The sequence below is a fragment of the Canis aureus genome, chromosome 21 (genome assembly GCF_053574225.1).
Source record: "Canis aureus isolate CA01 chromosome 21, VMU_Caureus_v.1.0, whole genome shotgun sequence".
NCBI lineage: Eukaryota > Metazoa > Chordata > Mammalia > Carnivora > Canidae > Canis > Canis aureus.
The window spans coordinates 21,509,421-21,530,367 of record NC_135631.1 but is presented as its reverse complement, the minus strand read 5'-3'; the positions used below and the strand labels follow the sequence as shown (position 1 = coordinate 21,530,367).

At 42.6% G+C, this 20,947-nt stretch overlaps 1 protein-coding gene and 1 long non-coding RNA gene across 7 annotated transcripts in view; one reads left to right on the top strand and one right to left on the bottom strand.

Annotated features, from left to right (window-relative positions):
- The window catches only part of TCP11L1 (t-complex 11 like 1), a 38,876-nt gene extending 22,987 nt beyond the window's left edge, over positions 1 to 15,889 (bottom strand). The window contains exons 1-3 of one of the 4 annotated variants that reach the window (XM_077863521.1): positions 15,626 to 15,889; positions 11,373 to 11,556; positions 1,436 to 1,568 (exon numbers count right to left, since the gene is read on the bottom strand). In XM_077863521.1, the coding sequence (XP_077719647.1) occupies positions 1,436 to 1,568; positions 11,373 to 11,532 (293 nt within the window). In that variant the 5' untranslated portion in view covers positions 11,533 to 11,556; positions 15,626 to 15,889. Of the gene's footprint in view, positions 1 to 1,435; positions 1,569 to 11,372; positions 11,557 to 14,951; positions 15,144 to 15,587; positions 15,606 to 15,625 lie in introns of those variants that run through there. The other 3 variants (XM_077863520.1, XM_077863522.1, XM_077863518.1) reach the window with 3 other exon arrangements.
- LOC144292734 (uncharacterized) overlaps positions 15,593 to 20,947 on the top strand; it is a 36,578-nt gene continuing 31,223 nt past the window's right edge. For 2 of the 3 annotated variants that reach the window (XR_013360074.1, XR_013360075.1), the window contains exons 1-2: positions 15,593 to 16,338; positions 16,415 to 16,514. This is a non-coding gene — a long non-coding RNA (uncharacterized LOC144292734). Of the gene's footprint in view, positions 16,339 to 16,414; positions 16,515 to 16,776; positions 17,196 to 20,947 lie in introns of those variants that run through there. The other variant, XR_013360076.1, reaches the window with a different exon arrangement.

Sequence of the window (20,947 nt, the reverse complement as noted above, 5' to 3'; positions counted from 1 at the left end):
TATACTTGTCAATCACATATCTTATTTGTAGTTTAGTGCTTTATTTCAATAAATACCTCACAAGTGAGGTATTTAAAATAAAAAGCAATTTATTTCAAAAAATACCAAATTAATTTTCAACTAATTTGACATAAGACATTGGGCCAATTAATAGTATATAACAGTACCATATGATAATAAGCATATCGAATAGTTCAGAACTATTTTCTTAATTTTCCCTGATACCAGCAAGTTTAACATTTTTTTGATTAGGTAGTTTAAGATAACAATTCAGCACATATAAAGACCGAAGGACTTGAAATAAAAGAAAATATAGAAATACAGAAAATATCCTATTCCTATGTGATACATGAGGGAATTGCTCAATTAGGTACCAAATTGTAATAGCTAATATATGGCATCTCATTAAAACCAATCTTTAGGGGTGCTTGGCTGGCTCAGGTGGTAGAGCATGATCTCAAGGTTAAGAGTTTGAGCCCCATGTTGGATATAGTGATTACTTAAAAATAAAATCTTAAAAAAAAAAAAAGCCCACAGTCTTTATATTGTGAAAGCAAAACAAGTAATTCTTCATTATTAAGGTGAAAAAGTACTATCTTTACAGAACATAAAAATTGTCTGTAGGGCAGCCTGGGTGGCTCAGCGGTTTAGCGCCACCTTCAGTCCAGGGCGTGATCTTGGAGACCCAGGATAGAGTCCCACATTGGGTTCCCTGCAGGGAGCCTCCTTCTCCCTCTGCCTGTGTCTCTGCTTCTCTCTCTCTCTCTCTCTGTCTCTCATGAATAAATAAAATCTTTAAAAAAATATTTGTAAAGTCATAGAAGATTCATGTTGGCAACACATAGCTTGGCAACCTAGCAGCCATTCCTCCTCCTTGGCTAACAGACTCCCAATATTTATATGGGACTTTTACAATTAAAACAGGCAATGATTTTTCTTTCTTATGACAATACATTTTAAAAGATACACCTTACAATCAAGAGTTTTAAATTCAATATGATATGTGCTAAGTGCTATGAACCTAGAGAATAATGCATAGTCCTTGTCTTTGTAGAGCTTACAATCTGGTGAAGAACACTAGTAAACCAACACTTATAGTACGATATGATAGTTACAAGCAATGAATGAAACAATACAATGAAAACACAAGATAGGACAGCTAAGTCTTAAGCAGTAGGGAGAAGCTGACATGAAAGCTGTCCACAGATTTCCTAGACCTTTTACTTATGATCAGTGGTCCTGAGATCCATTTCCAAACACTAGTAATTCCAAGTACAGATGTATTGTTGGGTGGGGTTTTTTTGGTTGTTTTGTTTTAGCAACATACAAAAGGAAAAAATACACCTAAATATACTGACACCAAGTGAAGAAGACCTTTCCAGAACTGGAAAATGGTAGAGTTCCACTAAACAAGGTAACTCAGTAACCGCCTTACCTGTCTTCTGGTAATTCAACCGGTTTAATCCGAAAGTCTCCATTTACTACAATTTCATGGGCTAAAGCCATGTTAGTGACTCCTTTCGCTGTCTCTAGAAGTTCTTCTACTGTCACAAATCGAGGAGGACTAGCTGTAACAAAACCCAGTGTAAGAGATTGCTTCTCTAGATTAAAATTTCTATTAAAGTAAGGAGTAGGCAGTGGTTCTAGTACCAGCTAATAATTTTGGTTATGCCTCTATTTATGAAAATACTCTGGCCATTTCAAACAACAGAATTTCACCTATTTCATTATTTTTTTTTAACCTAGAATCCTAAAAACGGAGACCACTTCCAACATTCAAATTATCTGTTTTTTAAATTAAGACTGGTCAGTGGAAAATGATTAAAGGAAACAGAGACTTAAGCAAACTTTTTAAGGCACAGACTATTACATTTTCCAATATGTGGAGGGTTGTTTTCCAATCTCTTTCCTACATTTCTATCTTAAATTTAGGAAAGGAAAGCCAGATTTAGGACTTCCTCAATTGCTCCCATCAGCAGTTTACATTTTGCACCACCACTAATACCATGCCAGGAACGAATCTCCCCAAATTAAAATTCTGTCAAGTAATTTAGGGTGCCAGGTACTATTCAAAAAAATGCTAAAGCCACTCACTACCCTGTATAGGATGCTAAGAATGTTTTGAAACAATAATTTGAGAGGCACTGACCTGGAGGATAACTGTATTACTTTTAAGTGAGGATGATAAGATCTAGGCTTAAAATGAGATAAATAATGTCACTGGCTTGTATGGGGTTTAATAGTTTTAAAGATCAAAAATGGGATCCGTGGGTGGTTCAGCGGTTTAGCACCTGCCTTCAGCCCAGAGCGTGATCCTGGAGTCCGGGGATCGAGTCCCACATAGGGCTCCCTTGCTTCTCCCTCTGCCTGTGTCTCTGCCTCTTTCTCTCTCTCTCTCAGGAATAAATAAAATACATTTTTAAAAAAAATCTTTATTCAGGAACGTAAGGAGAAGCTGGGAATACTTGACAAAAATTCTTCCCAGTGTTTCTACAGACTATTAGTAAAAACACTATATAAATAAATAAATAAATAAAATTTGCTTCATGGATATTGGTAAATTAAAATGAATATCCAAAAGTCAAAGCCCAGATAAGAATTCTCATTAAGATGTCAATTTCTGCCAAGTGATCTGTTGATAAAATGTAATCCCAGTAAAAATCCCAGCAAGATTTTTGTTGAAAATGCCAAAATCATCCTAAAATTTACATGGAAATGCACAGGACTTAGGGAAATGAAAACTATTATGATAAAGAATAAAGTTAGAGGACTTACACTAATTTTAAGAGTTACTATAAAGCTACAACAATCAAAACAGTGTTTCTGGCATGAAGATAGATCTATATAGAGATCAAGTGAACAGAACAGAGGACCCAGAAATAGACTGATACACATACATACATATACATGTGGTCAATGAGGCAAGATTAGTTTAACTAAACAATGCTTGAACAATTGGCTATCTGTACATAAAAGAATGACCCACAATCCTTCCCTCACATGTTAAGTGCAAAGGAACTCAAAATAGACCACAGGTCTAAATATAAGAACTAAAACTAGAAAACTCCTAGGAGAGAAAGATGAAATCCTTATCTTGAGTTAGGCAAAATTTCTTAGAGTAAGACACAAAAAATTCAACATATAAGAGAAAAAAATTGATACCTTGTGCTTTACCAAAATTCCTATCATGAAAATGAAAAAGCATGACAGATAGGAGAAAAGATATGTAAGACACACATGATAAAGGACTTGTATCCAGAATACAGAAAGAACTCTTATAACGCAAAAATAGACGACCACCAGTAAAATATGGGCAAAAGATCTGAACAGACATTTCTCCAAAGTAAATATACAAGTGGCCAATAGGCCATGAACAGCTACTGAATATCATTAATCATCAGTGTGAGATAATAGAAAAAAATATATATCGGTCTCTGCCCCTGGTTGCTGGCACAGAACTCCTAAAACCCTTCTAATTTCCTAAGTGATAAGAACGCTGGGAGCATCTTGTTTTAATATTTGGTTTTTGATCTCTTCCTTGACACCGGGCTCCTAAAACCCATGTTAAATCCTAGGTGATAAGCACAAGTAGCATGTTTTGTTCTGTTGAGGTAACTCTGAATGAGCTCCTGGGTGGCTTCTGGATGGGGACCAATTAAGACCAACCCATGATTAGAAATCTGGAATTTTCAGCCCTATCCTCTAGAGAGGGTAGCAGGGCTGAACATGGAATTAATAATTGATCATGCCTACATGAGGAAGCCTCCATAAAGTCTCAATAGCAGGGGGTTCAGAGAACTTCCAGGTTGCCAACACATCCATACTGGGAGGGTGATACGCCCCAACTTCATAGCGACAGAAGCTCCTACACTTAGGACCCTCCCAAACCTCACCCTATGTAGCTCTTCATCTAGCTGTTCATCTGTATTTATCTTTAATAAACTTGGAAACCATGTTGCCCTGAGTTCAGTGAGCCACTCTAGCAAATTAGTAGAATCCATGGAGGGGCTGTTGGAATCTAAATCTATAGTTAATTGGTCTTCTGACCTAGATTTGTGACTACTATCCAAAGCAGAAGGATGAGGGAGGGGTATTCTTATAGGACTAAGGCCTTTACCTGAGAGATCCAATGTTATCTCTGGGTAAATAGTGTCAGAATTTAGTTGAAGTGTAGGCCACCTAGCCGTGTCACAGAAAATTGCTTGGTGGGAGGAAAAACAACCCACATATTTGGTACTAGAAGTTATACATTTTGCATGAGTAGTAAAAGATACCCAGGAGAAAAACACAGGAGGAAGCACTCGGTTTTGCTCCACACAGGTAGAAAACTATAGGTTTTTCCTTTTAGAATCAGGGAAATGCAAATTAAGACCACAATGAGATACCACTGCACACCTACTAGAATGGCCAAAATTAAAGAGGCTAATCATACCAAGTCCTGACGTAGAGTGGAGCATCTGGAACTCTCATCCCTAAACAATGGCCATGAAAAATGGGTACCACCACTTTGGAAAACTGGTTCTTGGTTTCTTATAAAGTAAAACATACACTTACCACATGACCTAGCAACCTCACTCCTAAGTCTTTACCCAAGAAAACTGAAAATATATGGCCACATGAAGAACTGTACTCAAGTGTTAATAGCAGCATCCTTCATAACAGTCAAAACCTAGAACTAATCCAAATGTTAATCAACTGCAGAATAAACAAATTGTAGTATAACCACACGACAGAATGCTACCCAGCAATAACAAAGGAATAAACTGGTACATGCAAAGACATAGGTGAATCTTAAAAGCACTATCCCAAGTTAAAGAGTCAGATACAAAAGACTACATACAGTATGATTTTATTTATTTGAAATCCTAAGGAGGGCAAAATTAGAGGACAGAAAGCAAGGAAGTGGTTGCCAAAGGCCAGAACTCATTATAGGAGGTCAGCATTACCGTGACACCCAAACCAGATACTATAAGGAAAGAAAATGATAGGTCAGTATCCCTTATGAGCACAGATGCAAAGATCCTCGACAAAATATAGCAAACCAAATTCAACAATAGAGTAAATGGATTATACACTATGATCAATTGGTGGGAAAGATTCACTGCCAAGGGGCATGGAAGTATGGGGAGGTGGTGAAAATGTTATAGCAGCTTATAATTGTGGTAGTAGTGACACAATTGTAAATGTATTGGTCAAAATTCAAATTGCATACTTAAAATTCAATTTTATTCCATATAAATTATACCTCAATAAAGCAGATTAAAAATTCAAAGGCACTGAGCAGGAATTTGCTATATGCCTGATTATTAAAGCTAATATTTTCTGTCACCATTTATCAGAAAATGAAACTTCCATTGTGGTAGGTCACCATCAAGCATCAGAAGTTATTAGACTCCATAGAGTTCTTATCTTCTTTAAGATTTTACTTTTTAAGTAATCATAACGCTCAATGTGGGACTCAAACCTGCAACCCCGGGATCAAGAGCCATGCTCCACCAACTGAGCCAGCCCGGCACACCAAATATTTATCTCTTAAAAAGAGATTCAGGGCAGCCCGGGTGGCTCAGCGGTTTAGCGCCACCTTCAGCCCAGGGCGTGATCCTGGAGACCGGGGATGGAGTCCCATGTCAGGCTCCCAACATGGAGCCTGCTTTTCCCTCTGCCTGTCTCTCTCTCGCGTGTGCTCTCTCTCTCTCTCACTCTCCTGTATCTCATAAATAAAATCTTTTTTTTTTTTTTTTTTTTATAAAGAGAGATTCAGGATAGTCACCAGGGCTTCCAAGCTTTGTTTTAACTCTGGTTTTGCAAAAATCTTCAAATGTCTAATCATCTTAAATTTATGAAATTAACAGAAACACACCAAGTTTTCACAGTAAATTTACCATTTTTCAATAATTTGGGGCATCTGGGTAATGACAAACACTGTTTGCATGTCACTTAGTCATGAAACAATGGACAGAGCAAGTCAGGAAGAAGTCCAGCTCCTTCTAGACTCTTGATGTGACCTTGAACGAGAATCATTTAAATTTTCCAGGGCCAGGGGCACCTAGGTAGTTCAGAAAGTTAAGTGTCTGTCTCTCGGTTTTAGGTCCGGTTGTGATCTCAGGGCTATGGCATCAAAACCTGCACTCAGCATTGAGTCAGCTTGGGATTCTCTCTCCATCTCCCTTTGCCCCTAAGTCTTTAAATCTTCCAGAGCCATTATTTCCTAATATGCAAAAAAGAAGACAACTGAAGAAACATTCTATGAAAGAGGAGAATCTTCCAAATTATACACAAGTGTGTTCTCAGGGTTTTGTGCATACTTGAGACAAAACAGTTTGTAACAAGTGCTGGGAACTGGACGGAACATCAGACACCAGTTTACAGGAGCTGTCCAACTTAGCAACTACTTAAAATCAAACTCATTAATGAAGGATACCTGATCCAAAAAGATAAAAGCTACAATTCTAAAATATGATCAAGATACATTACAAATCTACACACACAGGAATTGTTCACTGCATACTAATTACAGGGTTGTAAGTGGGATTATTTTGTGTTTGAGAATTCTCAAATGGCAAATGTCACCCCCAAACTACTATAGAGTGAGTATAGTGCAGCAAGGGTAAAGTTTATCCACAGAACTTACTGCACTGTGTAGCAACTGCTTGTTATTTTGTCTTCCTCACTAGACCACAAGCTCCAGGAGCAAAGAGATCACTGTGGGCCTGGCTCCCTGCTAGATTCCTGACACACAATATGCACTTAATAAATATTGACTGATTGAATTATGGTGTCTCTGTTCAGTCAAAGTTTAGTCATGACCTTTACAAATGTAAGAACTTAGGGGGGCGCCTGGCTGGCTCAGTCATAACAGTGTTATGACTCTTGTTCTCGGGGTTGTGAGTTCCCATGATAGATGTGGAGATTACTTAAATAAATAAATAAACTTAAAAAAATGTAAGAATTTAGTGTTACCATTTATCTAAGGATGTCTGGGATCTACTAATTAAATTCACAGGGGCGCCTGGCTGGCTGGCTAAGTTAGTACAGCATGCAATACTTATCTTAGGGTTAAATTTGAGCCCCATGTTGGATGTAGGGATTACTTAAAAATAAAGGGGCACCTGGGTGGCACAGTCGGTTGAGCACGTGACTCTTGGTTTTGGCTCAGGTCGTGATCTCCGGGTTGTGAGACTGAATCCCGAGTTGGGCTCTGTGCTCAGCATGGAGTCTGCTTGAGACCCTCTCTCCCTCTGCCTCTGCTTCCATCTCTCCTGCCACACATGGGTACACTCTTTCTAAAATAAGCAAATCTTTAAAAAATAAAATAAAACCTTTAAAAAAATGTAAGAAAAAAATAATAAAATAAAATAAAATAAAATAAAATAAAATAAAATAAAAAAATGTAAGAACTCAGTGTCATCCATTTATCTAAGGATGACCAAGACCTACTAATTAAACTCACAAAGACCTGATTTAATAAACCAAAATGCTAAATGGAAGATATTAACTGGAAAACAGTTCTTTTTTTCATCAAAATACAGCATCTTTTATTTACTGGTCAACAGGTGATTAAACACCAGAACAGAAGGTGCTTTGTGAGCAGAGAAGCATATAGAAGTAGAGAATCTCAGAGGAGACATTAAGTTACAGTTGATTGATCCTTACCCTGAGGATCTCAATGTTTAAAGAACAGATCATCTTTTGGAATCAAGTCACCACCACAGATTAGTGTCAACCAGTTCTCACAAGCCAGCCATTTTTTCTTTTTCAATATTTTGTATCACTTACTAAAGGTTCTGCCCCCAAACTGCAATGTGTATTTGGTGGGGGGCAAGGTGAGGTGTTTTTCCTCTCATACCACCACGCAGTTGTCAGACAGCAGTTGAGTGTCCTACAATCTAATTCCATTTTGACACTATCTACCTGCAGGCAGTGTCAGATCCCATAGGTTAGGAGATAGCGGGGTACTTGCCCCCATTGCAAGTCCACATGGTCACCCGTGTTATAGATCTGAGGTTCCAATGACTCCCTCCTCAGGTTCTGTTAATTTACTATAGCAGCTCACAAAACTCAGAGAAACACTGACTTAACCACATTCATGGTTCAGTATAAAAGGAAATAAACTCAGGAGCAGCCAGATTAAGAGATGTGTAGGGCAAGGTATGGGGAAAGGGCATGTAGCTTCCATGTTCTGAGCATGCCACCCTCCCAGTACCACCACGTGTTCACCAACCCAGAAGCTCTCCCAACACAGTCCTTTTGGGTTTTTAATGGAGGCTTCATTATATAGGCACGATTGATTAAATCACTGGCCATTGGCTGTCTCAGTTGGTTAAGCAGCCAAATCTTGATTTCAGCTCAGGTCATGATCTAAGGGTCTTGGGATCAAGCTCCATGGTTCCTGGGGAGTCTGCTTAAGGATTCTCTCTTTGCCTCTCCCCACTGTGTGCCTCTGTGTGTGCTTGTGTTCATGTGCTCGCATGTACCCTCCCATGCTCTCATTCTCTCTCTGGATCTCAAATAAATCTTAAAAAAAAAAAAAAAAAGTCACTGGCCACAGGCAATTGATTCATCTTCCAGCCCCCTCTCACCACTCTGGAGGTTGGAGAATGGGACTTTGATCACATGACTTGGTCCCCTGGCAACCAGTCCCCCTCCTTTGGTTACCTGGGTGCTCTCCAAAAGTCACTCGTTAACATAACAAAAGACTCCTTTCTAGAGCTCATCACTTAGGAGATTCCAAAGGAGCTCTTCGCCAGAAACTGGACAAACACTAAATATATTTATTTTATAAATCCCATGATCACAGTTGCCAATAGCAATTCTATCCTTAAAATATTACTCTATTATAATTTTCAAGACTAAAGGTTATCTTTTTGCTCGTTACATTTTAATTCGTAGAATTCCAGAAGTGATTTTAGAGTTACTATAAACTCAAATGTCCGCAAACAGTTTCTTATTTTATAAATTCTTAATTTATGCTCTATGTGTGATCAGTGATGCTTCCTGATGTGGCCCCCAGACTATGGGGTCTGAGCTTTACCACAGAGGCCCACAGCCCTATGCCTACCTATTATGATAAGGAGAAAGAGCAAGGAAGCCAGAGGAATATTTTAGGGCACTGATTTTATATCTTGTTTTGGTATAGGCTTCTGTGAGAATTTAATGAAATCCTCCATGATTTTCTTCCTAAAAAATGCATATGCACACAAATTTTGATATACTTTTCTGGCTGTTCCTATGACCCCCTATCAACTCGATCAAGGTCCCAGGATAAGGACTCTTGCTTAAAGGCATAACTGTATACAATCTCAGATAATGTAGCCTAGTGTTGGCTTGACATTAATTTGGAGTCATGCCATTAGACAGACAGGATGCCAAAGGCAAAGCCATCAATCAAAGAATGACTAAAGATCTAAACCAAAGGTCCTCCTTTATCAGAAACTGTAAAGAATAAAACCATTACTATACATCCAAATTATAGCAATCAGTCCTGGTATCTTTAAATGCAACAGATGACAAGCCAGTAGTATTAACAACTAATATTTATCAAGCATTTATTAGGTGCCAAGCACTATTCTAAATGCTTCATATGAATTCATTTAATCTTTACAATCATCCTAAGAGATAAGTGTATTTTCCTCATTTTAAAAATAAGAAAACAGGGCACCTGGCTGGCTCAGTCATTAGAATATGTGACTCTTAATCTCATAGTTGTAAGTTCAAGTCCCATGTTGGGTATAACGATGAGGTAAAAATAAAATCTTAAGAAATAAAAAGTAAAAAATAAATAAATAAAAATGAGACAGCAGAAGTCTAGCTATACATATTGGAGACCAATATGACCAAGGTCATATTTGCTTACAGTGAGGTCTTTGTACACTTTGCTTGCTGGGAGAGCCTGCCTTTTTTTTCCAAAAATAATTTTTTTTCTGTAAGGCCTAACACATGCATGATAGACTGTTATTAACAGCATGTTTCCCTGAACCTACCAGTATACCTATCAAAATCTATGTGATACTAAACCATTATAAGATGGGGTCCATAATGTTTGCTGTAAGAATACTATGTTGAGGGGCACCTGGGTGGCTCAGTCAGTTAAGTGTCTGCCTTCGGCTCATGTCATGATCTTATGGTCCTGGGATTGAGCCCTATGTTGGGCTGCCTGCTCAGTGGGCAGTCTGCTTCTCCCTCTCCTTCTACCCCTCCCCCAGCTCATGCTCTCTCTCTTTCTCTCTCAAATAAAATCTTTTTTTTTTAAGATTTTATCTATTTATTCATGAGAGATGCAGAGAGAGAGAGAGAGAGAGGCAGAGACACAGGCAGAGGGAGAAGCAGGCTCCATGCAGGGAGCCCGACGTGGGACTCGACCCTGGGTCTCCAGGACCATACCCTGGGCTGAAGGTGGCGCTAAACCGCTGAGCCACCAGGGCTGCCCTCAAATAAATAAAATCTTAAACAAACAATCAAAAAAGAATACTATGTTGAGGGGTGCCTGGCTGGCTCAGTCAGTAGAGCATGCAACTCTTGCTCTCAGAGTCGTGAGTTCAAGCCCCACATTGGGTGTAAAGCTTCCTTCACTGAAAAGAAAAAAGAAAAGAATACTGTGCGGACTAATAAATTACCTGGGAAGGGCTTTAATCATTTTAAAAGAAACATACCTCAAACCCAAAAATGTTCATGCTTCTTTCAAATATGAAGAACTACTGATCATCTACACTTTAAAGAGATAACATCAGCACTGACATTCTTAGACTATGACACTTCCTCTTAAAACTTTCATTTTTGGACTCACTTCAAAAAGCTTAAGTATTCTTAATAAAAGACATGAGTTGGGGCGACTGCTGGGAATACTTGCGGAAACTACCACCCTTTCATCCGCGAGCCTGTTCCCTGCCAGGGATCTGAAATGACTTCACCACACACTCAGCAAGCTGAATCCCCTCAACTTCGTGGGAACTAAGCCCCCAGGCAGTGAAGTTAGGGTGTGGTGACCTCACTCACATTCAAAACCTATTTCTTTTTTAACCTGCACAAGCACAGTCCTGGCTGGAACCTGCCTCAGACTTTTCAGATGCTTTTTAAATTAAAGCTACAATTTGCACTCCACCCTCTTTCTCAGAGCACTTCAGAGAAAGTGGAATATTATGGAGACTGCAGGAAGACAGGAATATTCTGGACATTATCCTGAAATTTTAATTTCTCAAGCAATTGAAAACCCACAAATGACTAGGCTGCCAGCGGAGAAACTTGCTATTCTTAAATGCCAGTTATTGGCAATGATATCACAGTATTAGAACCCTGCTCAGGGCCACAAGGAAGCCTAATCAAAACATCATCTGAAAACAGTAATATTGCTTCTAACCAAAGTCAAATCTGCTTACAGTGAGGTCTTTGCACTCTTCGGGTGCTGGGAGAGCCCGACTTTGTTTTCTGTAAAGCTTCATCAGAACCTTCCACAGCATCTTCAAGGTCTTGCTCAGAACCATTCGATTTTGATTTTCCTGCTTCATTTATATTGGGCTTGTCAGGGTTTTCAGACATTCTCAATTAAGTTTATTCACTTCCCTAGGAAAGAAAGACAAAGTGAACCACACGTTCTAGCTCTGTCACTAACTAGCAGTGTGACTCTGGGCAAATCAGTTATTCTCTTTGGGTTTCAATTTTCTCACCTGTAAAAATGAATCGGCTTGCAGAGACCTTATCCAGCTATCATACTCTACCTCAGTGATTTAACAGATTATTTGTAAAACTATGCTTGTAATGTATCAAATCTATGGACCTGTACTTCAGATACAGAGTAACAAGTTTGAGTATTTTTGTCTCACTTTTAAGTACCACGTCAAAAGAAAACAGGACCTTACATTGTTGGAAGATAATACTATCAACTGCCTGCTTCTATTTTAATCAAAGAGTGATTCTTCAATTTTTTACTTTCATTCCTGAGAGCTGATAGGCAAAGTCTCTGAAAATCATGCTTTTAACTTGGGCTTCCAATTGAATACACTGGACTGAGGAGCTGGTTCTCTGATTCTGGATAAGAAATCGAGGGATGGGGATCCCTGGGTGGCGCAGCGGTTTGGCGCCTGCCTTTGGCCCAGGGCGCGATCCTGGAGACCCGGGATCGAATCCCACATTGGGCTCCCGGTGCATGGAGCCTGCTTCTCCCTCGGCCTGTGTCTCTGCCTCTCTTTCTCTCTGTGACTATCATAAATAAATAAAAATTGAAAAAAAAATATTAAAAAAAAAAAGAAATCGAGGGATGACACAAGGCGGAATCTTACAAAGCACGTAAGAATGTGTGGGGCAAATATTTTTATTAACTTCTTGCCAGTCAGCAGGAAAAGATGGTAAGGAGGAAGCTGCAGACAACCACAATGTACCGGTTGGGGTGGGGTTTTAATTTTTTTAAGTTGCTGGTTAGAACAAGAATAATACTTAATACATCGGTTTGGGCCAGTTAAAAAAGGCCTGAAATAGTATCCTCTTTTTACTGTAAAAGTTTTTGTCAAGTTTTCCTCACCAACCCCCCCCCCCCCCAGTTCTTTCCTAGAGTTCTCTCTTCCTAAGGTATTTCTAATTAAGAGAGAAGCTAGACACGTTTCTGCATTCATAATTCTGCAAATAATTAGTATTTGTACCATCAGCACTTGGAGATCACAAACCATTTTCATAAACACTAATTAGCCTTTATTGTACACCTGGAGGGCAATGCAGGGATCAAAAGAAATGTTGACTGCTTTCAAAAGGTCTGGCAGGCTCTCTTGCACATTAGAGAAGAATCACTTGATTTAATTATCTGAAATTTCAGATCCCTCCATTAAATAGAATGAAGTTACTGGAATTGACATTTTCAGGCCTGTATTTTTTTTCCCAGGCCTGTATTATTAATATGAGGGTTGCTTTATTGCAGTTCCCCCTTACCTTCCAATATCCCACTCCAGACACCCATCTCCTCTGTCTTAAATCCTATTAGGCTCTGGATATGCTCCAAGATCCAAAAGATAACACTACCAGCATATTCTATGAGAAAGGACAAACACACACACACACACACACACACACACACACACTTCTAATTTTATCTTTCACATGCTGAGAATGAGCTCAGAAAGGATGAAGTAACTCTTACTGCACAGTGAGGAGGAAGGCATGCTTTCCTGGTCTCTAACACTCAGTTTAGTAAACTAACCCCATCCTTTTAAGGTGCAGCTCAGGTCTTATTCCTCCCAGGACACCTTTCCCACAGTGTGTGCACCTTTCTCTGAACTCTCGTAGGGCCAGTTACTGCACATTTGGCATGCATCATTGCCTTAGATCTGATTCAATATATATACTTTTTTTTGTTTGTTTGTTTTTTAATATATATACTTATTTAAGTAGGTTTGGAGAGGGATGCTTGGGTGGCTCAGTCAGTTAAGTGTCTGCCTTGGGTTCAGGTCATGATCTCAGGGTCGTGGGACCCAGCCACACCCAGGGCTCCCTGCTCAGTGGGGAGTCTGCTTCTCCCTCTGCCCCTCCCCCTGCTCATGCTCTCTCGTGTGCGCACGTGCTCTCTCTCTCTCTCTCTCTCTCTCTCGAATAAATAAATAACCTTTTAAAAAAAATAGGTCTGGAAAGGGAAACACACTCACAAGGAAACAGTGAAACTTAAGCCTTGGTGACATGATAAAACCAGTAAGAGAGCACAGCACAGGGAGAAATGAATTCTGCCTGGAAGGAGGTTGGGATAAGCTTTCCAGAAAAGGTGACATTTGAGTTCTTTTAAAACAAGCAGGATTTATGGGACACCTGGGTGGCTCAGCGGTTGAGCATCTGCTTTGGGCTCCGGGCGTGATTCTGGAGACCCGGGATCCAGTCCCACATCAAGCTCCCTAAATGGAGCCTGCTTCTCCCCCTGCCTGCGTCTCTCACAAATAAATAAAATCTTTAAAAATAAAAAAATAAAAATAGCAGGATTTCACCCAATTAATAAGTGTCTAGAGTGAAAGAGGAGGTGAGAAGGGGGACATTGGGACGCCTGGGTGGCTCAGCGGCTTGGCGCCTGCCTTCAGCCCAGAGTGTAATCCTGGAGACCCTGGATCGAGTCCCACATTGGGCTCCCTGCACAGAGCCTGCTTCTCCCTCTGCCTGTGTCTCCATTAATAAATAAAATCTTTAAAAAAAAAAAAAAAGAAAAGAAAAGGGGGGCATTTTACTCAGAGGGCACACGTGAAGGCACAGGAAGATGAGAACAAGTGGCCCACGCTGAAGAGGGAAAGATGGGTTGGGGAGAGCCTGTGAAATGGCTAGTTTTATTTAAAAAACAAAAACTGAAAAAAGGAAAACTGTGTGGAGGTTCCTTAAAGAGTTAACAATAGATCTGCCCTAGACCCAGCCATTGCACTGCTGGGGATTTACCCCAAAGATACAGATGCACTGAAATGCCGGGACACCTGCACCCCGATGTTTGTAGCAGCAATGTCCACAATAACCACACTGTGGAAGGAGCCTCAGTGTCCATCAAAAGATGAATGGATGAAGAAGATGTGGTTTACGTATACAATGGAATATTCCTCAGCCATGAGAAACGACAAATACCCACCATTTGCTTCGACGTGGATGGAACGGGAGGGTATTATGCTGAGTGAAGTAAGTCAATCGGAGAAGGTGAAACATTATATGGTCTCATTCATTTGGGGAATATAAAAAATAGTGAAAGGGAATAAAGGCGAAAGGAGAAAAAAATGAGTGGGAAATATCAGGGAGGGAGACAGAACATGAGAGACTCCTAACTCCGGGAAACGAACAAGGGGTGGTGGAAAGGGAGGCGGGCGGGGAGGTGGGGGTGACTGGGTGACAGGCACTGAGGGGGGCGCTTGATGGGATGAGCACTGGGTGTTATGCTACATGTTGGCAAATTGAACTCCAATAAAAAAAGAAAGAAAAAAAAAAAACGAAAAAACCCCCACACAACTCTTCACCTAGATTTTTGACTTCTCCGTTCCCACCAACCGTATTTCCCACACATGCTGCGTCCGTGGTAAGCCTGCCTTCCAGACGCCCACTGAGTATCTGTTGACAGCTGTGTCCTCCCCGCGAGGTCGGCGCGTGTGGAGGGAAGCGTGGGCGTTGGCCTCAGGCGGACCCGGGTTCCAATTCGGACCCTTCCCTCGCTGTGGAACTTCAGTTTCCTCATCTGCCAACCAAACGCAGCGACCTACTCCTTGGATGGGGGGGGGGGGGGGGGTCGGGACGACGGGCGCGCACCGCGGCGGCCGCGACAGGGCTGCCGGGGGCGCGGCTCTCAGCTGCTCCTTCATTCCAGCAGCTCCTGCTCCGCCCGACAAGGGGCCCGAGGGGAGGTCGTCGCGCGCGCCGCCGCCACAGACTCCTCACAGGAAGGGTCTGTCAGCAAAGGCAAGGCGCTCGGTCCGCCGACGCCGGGCCCGCTCCCTCCCGCAGCCGGCGCCCCTCGCCCCCGGGCTCCGATGTAAACAACCGTGCGGGCGGCGGCGGGCGGCGGGGCGGCCCCGAGGGGAGGGACAAAGGCCGCCCTACGCCGCCACCCGCCGCGGCCCCTGCCTCTCCCTCCTCCACCCGACCGCGCGGGACCCGACCTGCCCGGAGGAGCCGAAGAAATGCCTGTGACTCGCACCTGGCGCCTCCCGTGCGGGCCCCGCGGGGCTGCCGGCCTCCGTGCGCGTCCCTCACCTGCCGCGGAGTCGGCGTTCTCCCTCCTGCAGCTCGGGCCGGAGCGAGGCGGAGGCGCGGAGCGACGCGCGGCGAGCACGGGATGCTTCAGCCTCCGCCCTTCTGAGGCCGCATCCCCCGGCGCGCTGCGGGCCGTCCTCCCAGCCCGGCTCCGGTGGGCAGCGGCCAGCGCGGTCGCCCCTCCAGCGTCGCCGAGGAGGACGCAGCCCTCTAGCCTGGAGGCCCCCGCCCCTCGTAGGGCGGCGCCATGTTTCCGTACGGAAAGGCGTGGGGTGGGGGGGCGCGGTCCCGTGCGGGCCGAGGGCGCTCAGCGGGCGGGGGCTCGAGCCGGGAGACGCCATGTTTCCGTACGGAGACTCGGAGTCGGCCGGCGGGGCTCAGTGGGAGGGTGGCTCCGAGCCGGGCGGCGCCCGCCCCGTGCTGGGCGGCGCCATGTTTCCGTACGGAAGGGTGGGCGCCGCTGGAGTGTGAGGCGGGAGCGGAGCACGTGGTAGAGGCTGCGCGGACTCCGTCAAGGGAAAGAAGGAGACCGGCCGCGAATCCGTGAGCTCGTTCAGAGCCTCCCCCGCTCGGGTCTTCAGGCTTCGGTAGTACCGTCGTCGGGTTTCCGTAGCTGCACGTTGTTTACTATTACCTCAGTTTGGAAAAAAAAACCAGGTAGCCGAGGCTCCCTTCAGTGGCACAGAGTCACTGTCGGGGGGCGGGGCGGGGGAGGTCATCGCTTCTATCTAAGTGGCTGCCACACTTTGTCGACAGAAAGAGCGAGACTTCAGCCCCGCAGAGACGCGGGGCGAGGGGACGAAGGGCTCCGGTGACGGTCCAGCCTGGTGTCGGTAAGGCGTGCGCGCTTGCAGGCATTTTAGGACCTGGGAGTTCTGGAAGGGAAGCCGCGGTGCCGAGCCAGGCGGGTTCCGGAGCCTCGGCTCCCTCCGTCACAGGCACTGGGGGCCGCGATTATCTCAGCGCTGGACTGGAGGCTGCTCCAAAAAAACAAAAAACAAAAAAAAGGGGCTTTTCTCACCTTTTTTAGCAGTTCGATCGCGAACTACGTGAATAGGAACAGTTTTTGTACCTAAGCTTTTTTTTTTTTTTAAGATTTTATTTATTTATTCATGAAAGACACACAGAGAGAGAAGCAGGTTCCATGCAGGGAGCCCGACGTGGGACTCGATCCTGGGTCTCCAGGATCACACCCTGGGCCAAATGCAAGCACTAAACCACTGAGCCACCCAGGGATCCCTATAGCTAATCTTAAAAAAATAAAAGCTATGTGGGTTTTTTTTTTTTTTTTTGTGATTTGTAAAAATTCTTACTTTTATTTATTTTATATGACTTTTTAGTGGAGTTTGATATGCCAACATATAGCATAACCCCCAGTGCTCATCTCGTCAAGTGCCCCCCTCAGTCACCACAACCCCCCCTCCAACCTCCCTTCCACTACCCCTTGTTCGCTTCCCAGAGTTAGGAGTCTCTCATGTTCTGTCACCCTCACTGATTCTTTTCTTTTCTTTTCTTTTTTTAAGATTTTCTTTATTCATGAGAGACACAGAAGAGGGGCAGAGACACAGGCAGAGGGAGAAGCAGGCTCCATACATGGAGCCGGATGTGGGACTCGATCTGGGGTCTCCAGGATCACACCCTGGGCCGAATGTGGCGCTAAACCGCTGAGCCACCCGGGCTGCCCCTCACTGATGTTTTCCACTCATTTTCTCTCCTTTACCCTTTATTCCCTTTCACTATGTCTTATACTCCCTGAATTAATGAACATATAATGTTTGTCCTTCTCCAATTGACTGACTTCACTCAGCATAACACCCTCCAGTTCCATCCACCTAAAGCAAATGGTGGGTATCTGTCGTTTCTAATGGTTGAAAGCTTGTGATTCTTAACTGTTCAATTGAAAAAATGCTGCAAGACTGAGCATAAGTCACGTATGCCTTAATTAAGCAAAATGATGGTAATAAGTCTACCCATAGCCTATAAAACTTGTTAAATTTAACTAGAAAAGCAAGATTTAGTGAAATTAGTGCTCTCAGACACTGCTGAATAGATCACACGTGGGCAGGTACTCCTGGAGTCTTGAAAGCTTAGTGCAATACAACACCCTCCAACCTTTCAACTGCCACATGAGGTTTTTTTTTTTTTTCTTACATACGCACATGAAAGTCCTCAGATGAGGATTCACTTTAGGAGAGGGGAAAAAAAAAAAAAAAAGCCAAAAGCCTTAAGATACTCAACTGGAATAAAGATTCACCAAAGAAAATACTCAGTTTTCACTTCTGAGTCCAGACTAATATACCAAAGAGTCTCTAGATGAGTGGTTCTCAACCCTGACTACACCCTAAAATCCTCTGGGGGTAGGGGAGTATTCTAAAACGATTATCTGAAACTCTGGGGGTGATGCCAGGGAAAAACTAAGCTTTCTAGGTGATTCCAACGTGCAGCCGGTTAAGAACCACGTCGCTAGAGAGATCCACTCTTCCCCTCACCCCATCCCTACTGAGAGTCTACTACCTTCTTGTAGGGAATAATATAAACAGTTTTCACTTCTGGAGGTGACATTGCTACACTATCAAAACCAGTAGTTTCACTTGTAATGGTTTCTTATCTTCTGATAGATCTGGAACTGTTTCCTTTAAATATTAAGAACCTATTGACACAATTTTTTTGGCTGCAAGTACCGGAAACTCAAATTACCTCAAAATAGAGTTCACTGCAAGGCTAGGTAGGGTTGGGAAGGAGAAAGCTGGCAGCTGTTCTAGAGATCAGTACTGTTGTCATCTCCCCAAGACACACAGGATGGTTCTCATCACATCTCTGCTCCTTGCTGCGATCTCCTGCACTCTTCTGAATCACAGGCTGGTTTCTCTATTTTCTTAGTTGTTACTCCCTTCTATTTTTTATTTTTTATTATTTTTTTTATTTATTTATGATAGTCACACACAGAGAGAGAGAGGCAGAGACACAGGCAGAGGGAGAAGCAGGCCCCATGTACCGGGAGCCCGACGTGGGATTCGATCCCGGGTCTCCAGGATCGCGCCCTGGGCCAAAGGCAGGCGCCAAACCGCTGTGCCACCCAGGGATCCCTATTTTTTATTTTTTCTATATAGAATTTCCTTGGCAAAGCTGACTTTTGTGTAAAATCAGTCCTATGCCTATAGGGAAGTTGTCCTTGGATCAGTGCTCAGCCCAGGTCTACTCAGCTAAGGTGGTGGCAAGGCTCACGGTCACCTAGGCACGAGGTGTATAAGTGGGGATGGGTCCCCAGGGGATATGGATGAGTGAATGAGGGCACACAGCAAGCAGCTGACAGTCGAGGGATACGGAATGGTTGCCCACAGCATTCAGGGTAGCACACGACCTACACCTTAAAACTCTTGACCATGCTCGCAGTAAATAGAGCCAATTTTTCTTAAAATTTTATTCTTGTAGGACGCCTGGGTGGCTTGGTTGGTTGGGTGTCTGCCTTCGGCTCAGGTCATGATCTTGGGGTCTTGGAATCAAGCCCTGCATTGGGCTCACTGCTTAGCAGGGAGTCTGCTTCTCCCTTTTCCTCTGTCCCCTCCCTTGCTTGTTTTCACTCTCTCTTCTCAAATCTTAAAAAAACAAAAACTATTCTTTCTTAGGAAGTTTGAGGTAAACTGGTCTTGCTAGGTTTTCTGTGAAATTATAATTCTATTAGAATGATACTGCTTCTAGGGACATGAATGTAATAACTAGGCGGTTAGTTCTGGCTTCCCCTGAAGAAGTGGTGTTAGTTTTGTTTGCCAAATAATCATTCAATTATGTGCAAAGTAAAGGTTGCAAGTCAGATAGTACACACAGTTGCTCTGCACTCATGTACAGTCTCTAGATGGATTAGTCGTTTTCAACCCTGATTACACCTGAGAATCTCCTAGGGGGCAGGAGTTCTAAAATGATCATCTGAGACTCCAGGGGTGATGTGAGGGAAGAACTGTTAAATTTCACAGGTGATCTGAGTGTTCAGCCAGGCAAGAACCACCTCCACGCCCCGAATGTGGTCTCATCACACTTTCAGTAATTTCTGAAAACTTCCTAAACACTTAAGTCACGAACCATCTTCTCTTTTTCACATAGTAAAGACAACTGCCTTCCCTTACCTATGAAAACCAAAACCAAGAAACCTGACAAAGTTATTCCCTGCTTTATTAGGAGAACAGGAATCACAGATACAGAGTCCTCAACCTTCTATTCAAAGACTAGTTGGTATCAGATGTTAGAAAATAAGATTGACGTAGTAGCATATTGGCGCATCATTTGAATTCTCCCTGCCGCTCTTTTAAGATTTTTTCTTTTTAAGTAATCTCTATACCCAGCGTAGGGTTCAAAAGCACAACCCAGAGGTCAAGTCACACACATCAAATGACTAAACCAGCCTAGTGCCCTTCCTACCTCTCTTTAAAAGTCAAAGTAGGGATGCCTGGATGGCTCAGTGGTTGTGTGTGCCTTCAGCTCAGGTACTAATCCAGGATCAAGTCCCACATTGGGCTCCTTGCTTCTTCCTCTGCCTATATCTCTGCCTCTCTCTTGCTCTGTGTCTCTCATGGATAAATAAATAAAATCTTTTAAACAAAGTCGAAGTAGAAAAATTGTTTCCTTTTAATCTTTTAATTATTGTATGGATGAAGTTTCAAATTGTAATTGTAGTATATTGCTGGTCTATTTACCAAATATATCTTGATAGTGCAGTTCCAAAATAATCATAACCTTGGATGAAAAGTTGAAGATCTTAGTGCAAATGACTAGTTCAAAAGAAATACAGGATACGAGAGGAACATAAGAGATAGTACAGGCTTGCAATCAGCACAATCCAGATTGTGGGAAACTAAAGAACTGACTGGGTTAGGTTTATTTGATGACAGGGAAGGAGGACCAGTGAAAAGAACATCCTATAGGTTAATAGACTTACAAAGAGCGTTAACCAACTGCAATTTATGACCCTTAATGGGACCCTATTTGAATAAACTGTCAAAGTCATTTAAGAGCAGAAAATGTGAATATTGACTGCATATTTTATGGTATTAAAGAATTGTGGGTTTGTGTGGATGTAATGATGATATTGTGGTTATTTTTTTTAATGTCATTTTTTTAGCCATGCATTCTGAAATTTCATAGATGAAGTGATAGGATGTCTGAAGTTTGTTGGGTTGGGAGCAAGGAACACATGGGGGTATAGGTTAAATGAGATTGGCCATAAATTGCCAATTGCTGAAACTGTATAGCGAGTACATGGAAGTTACTCTAT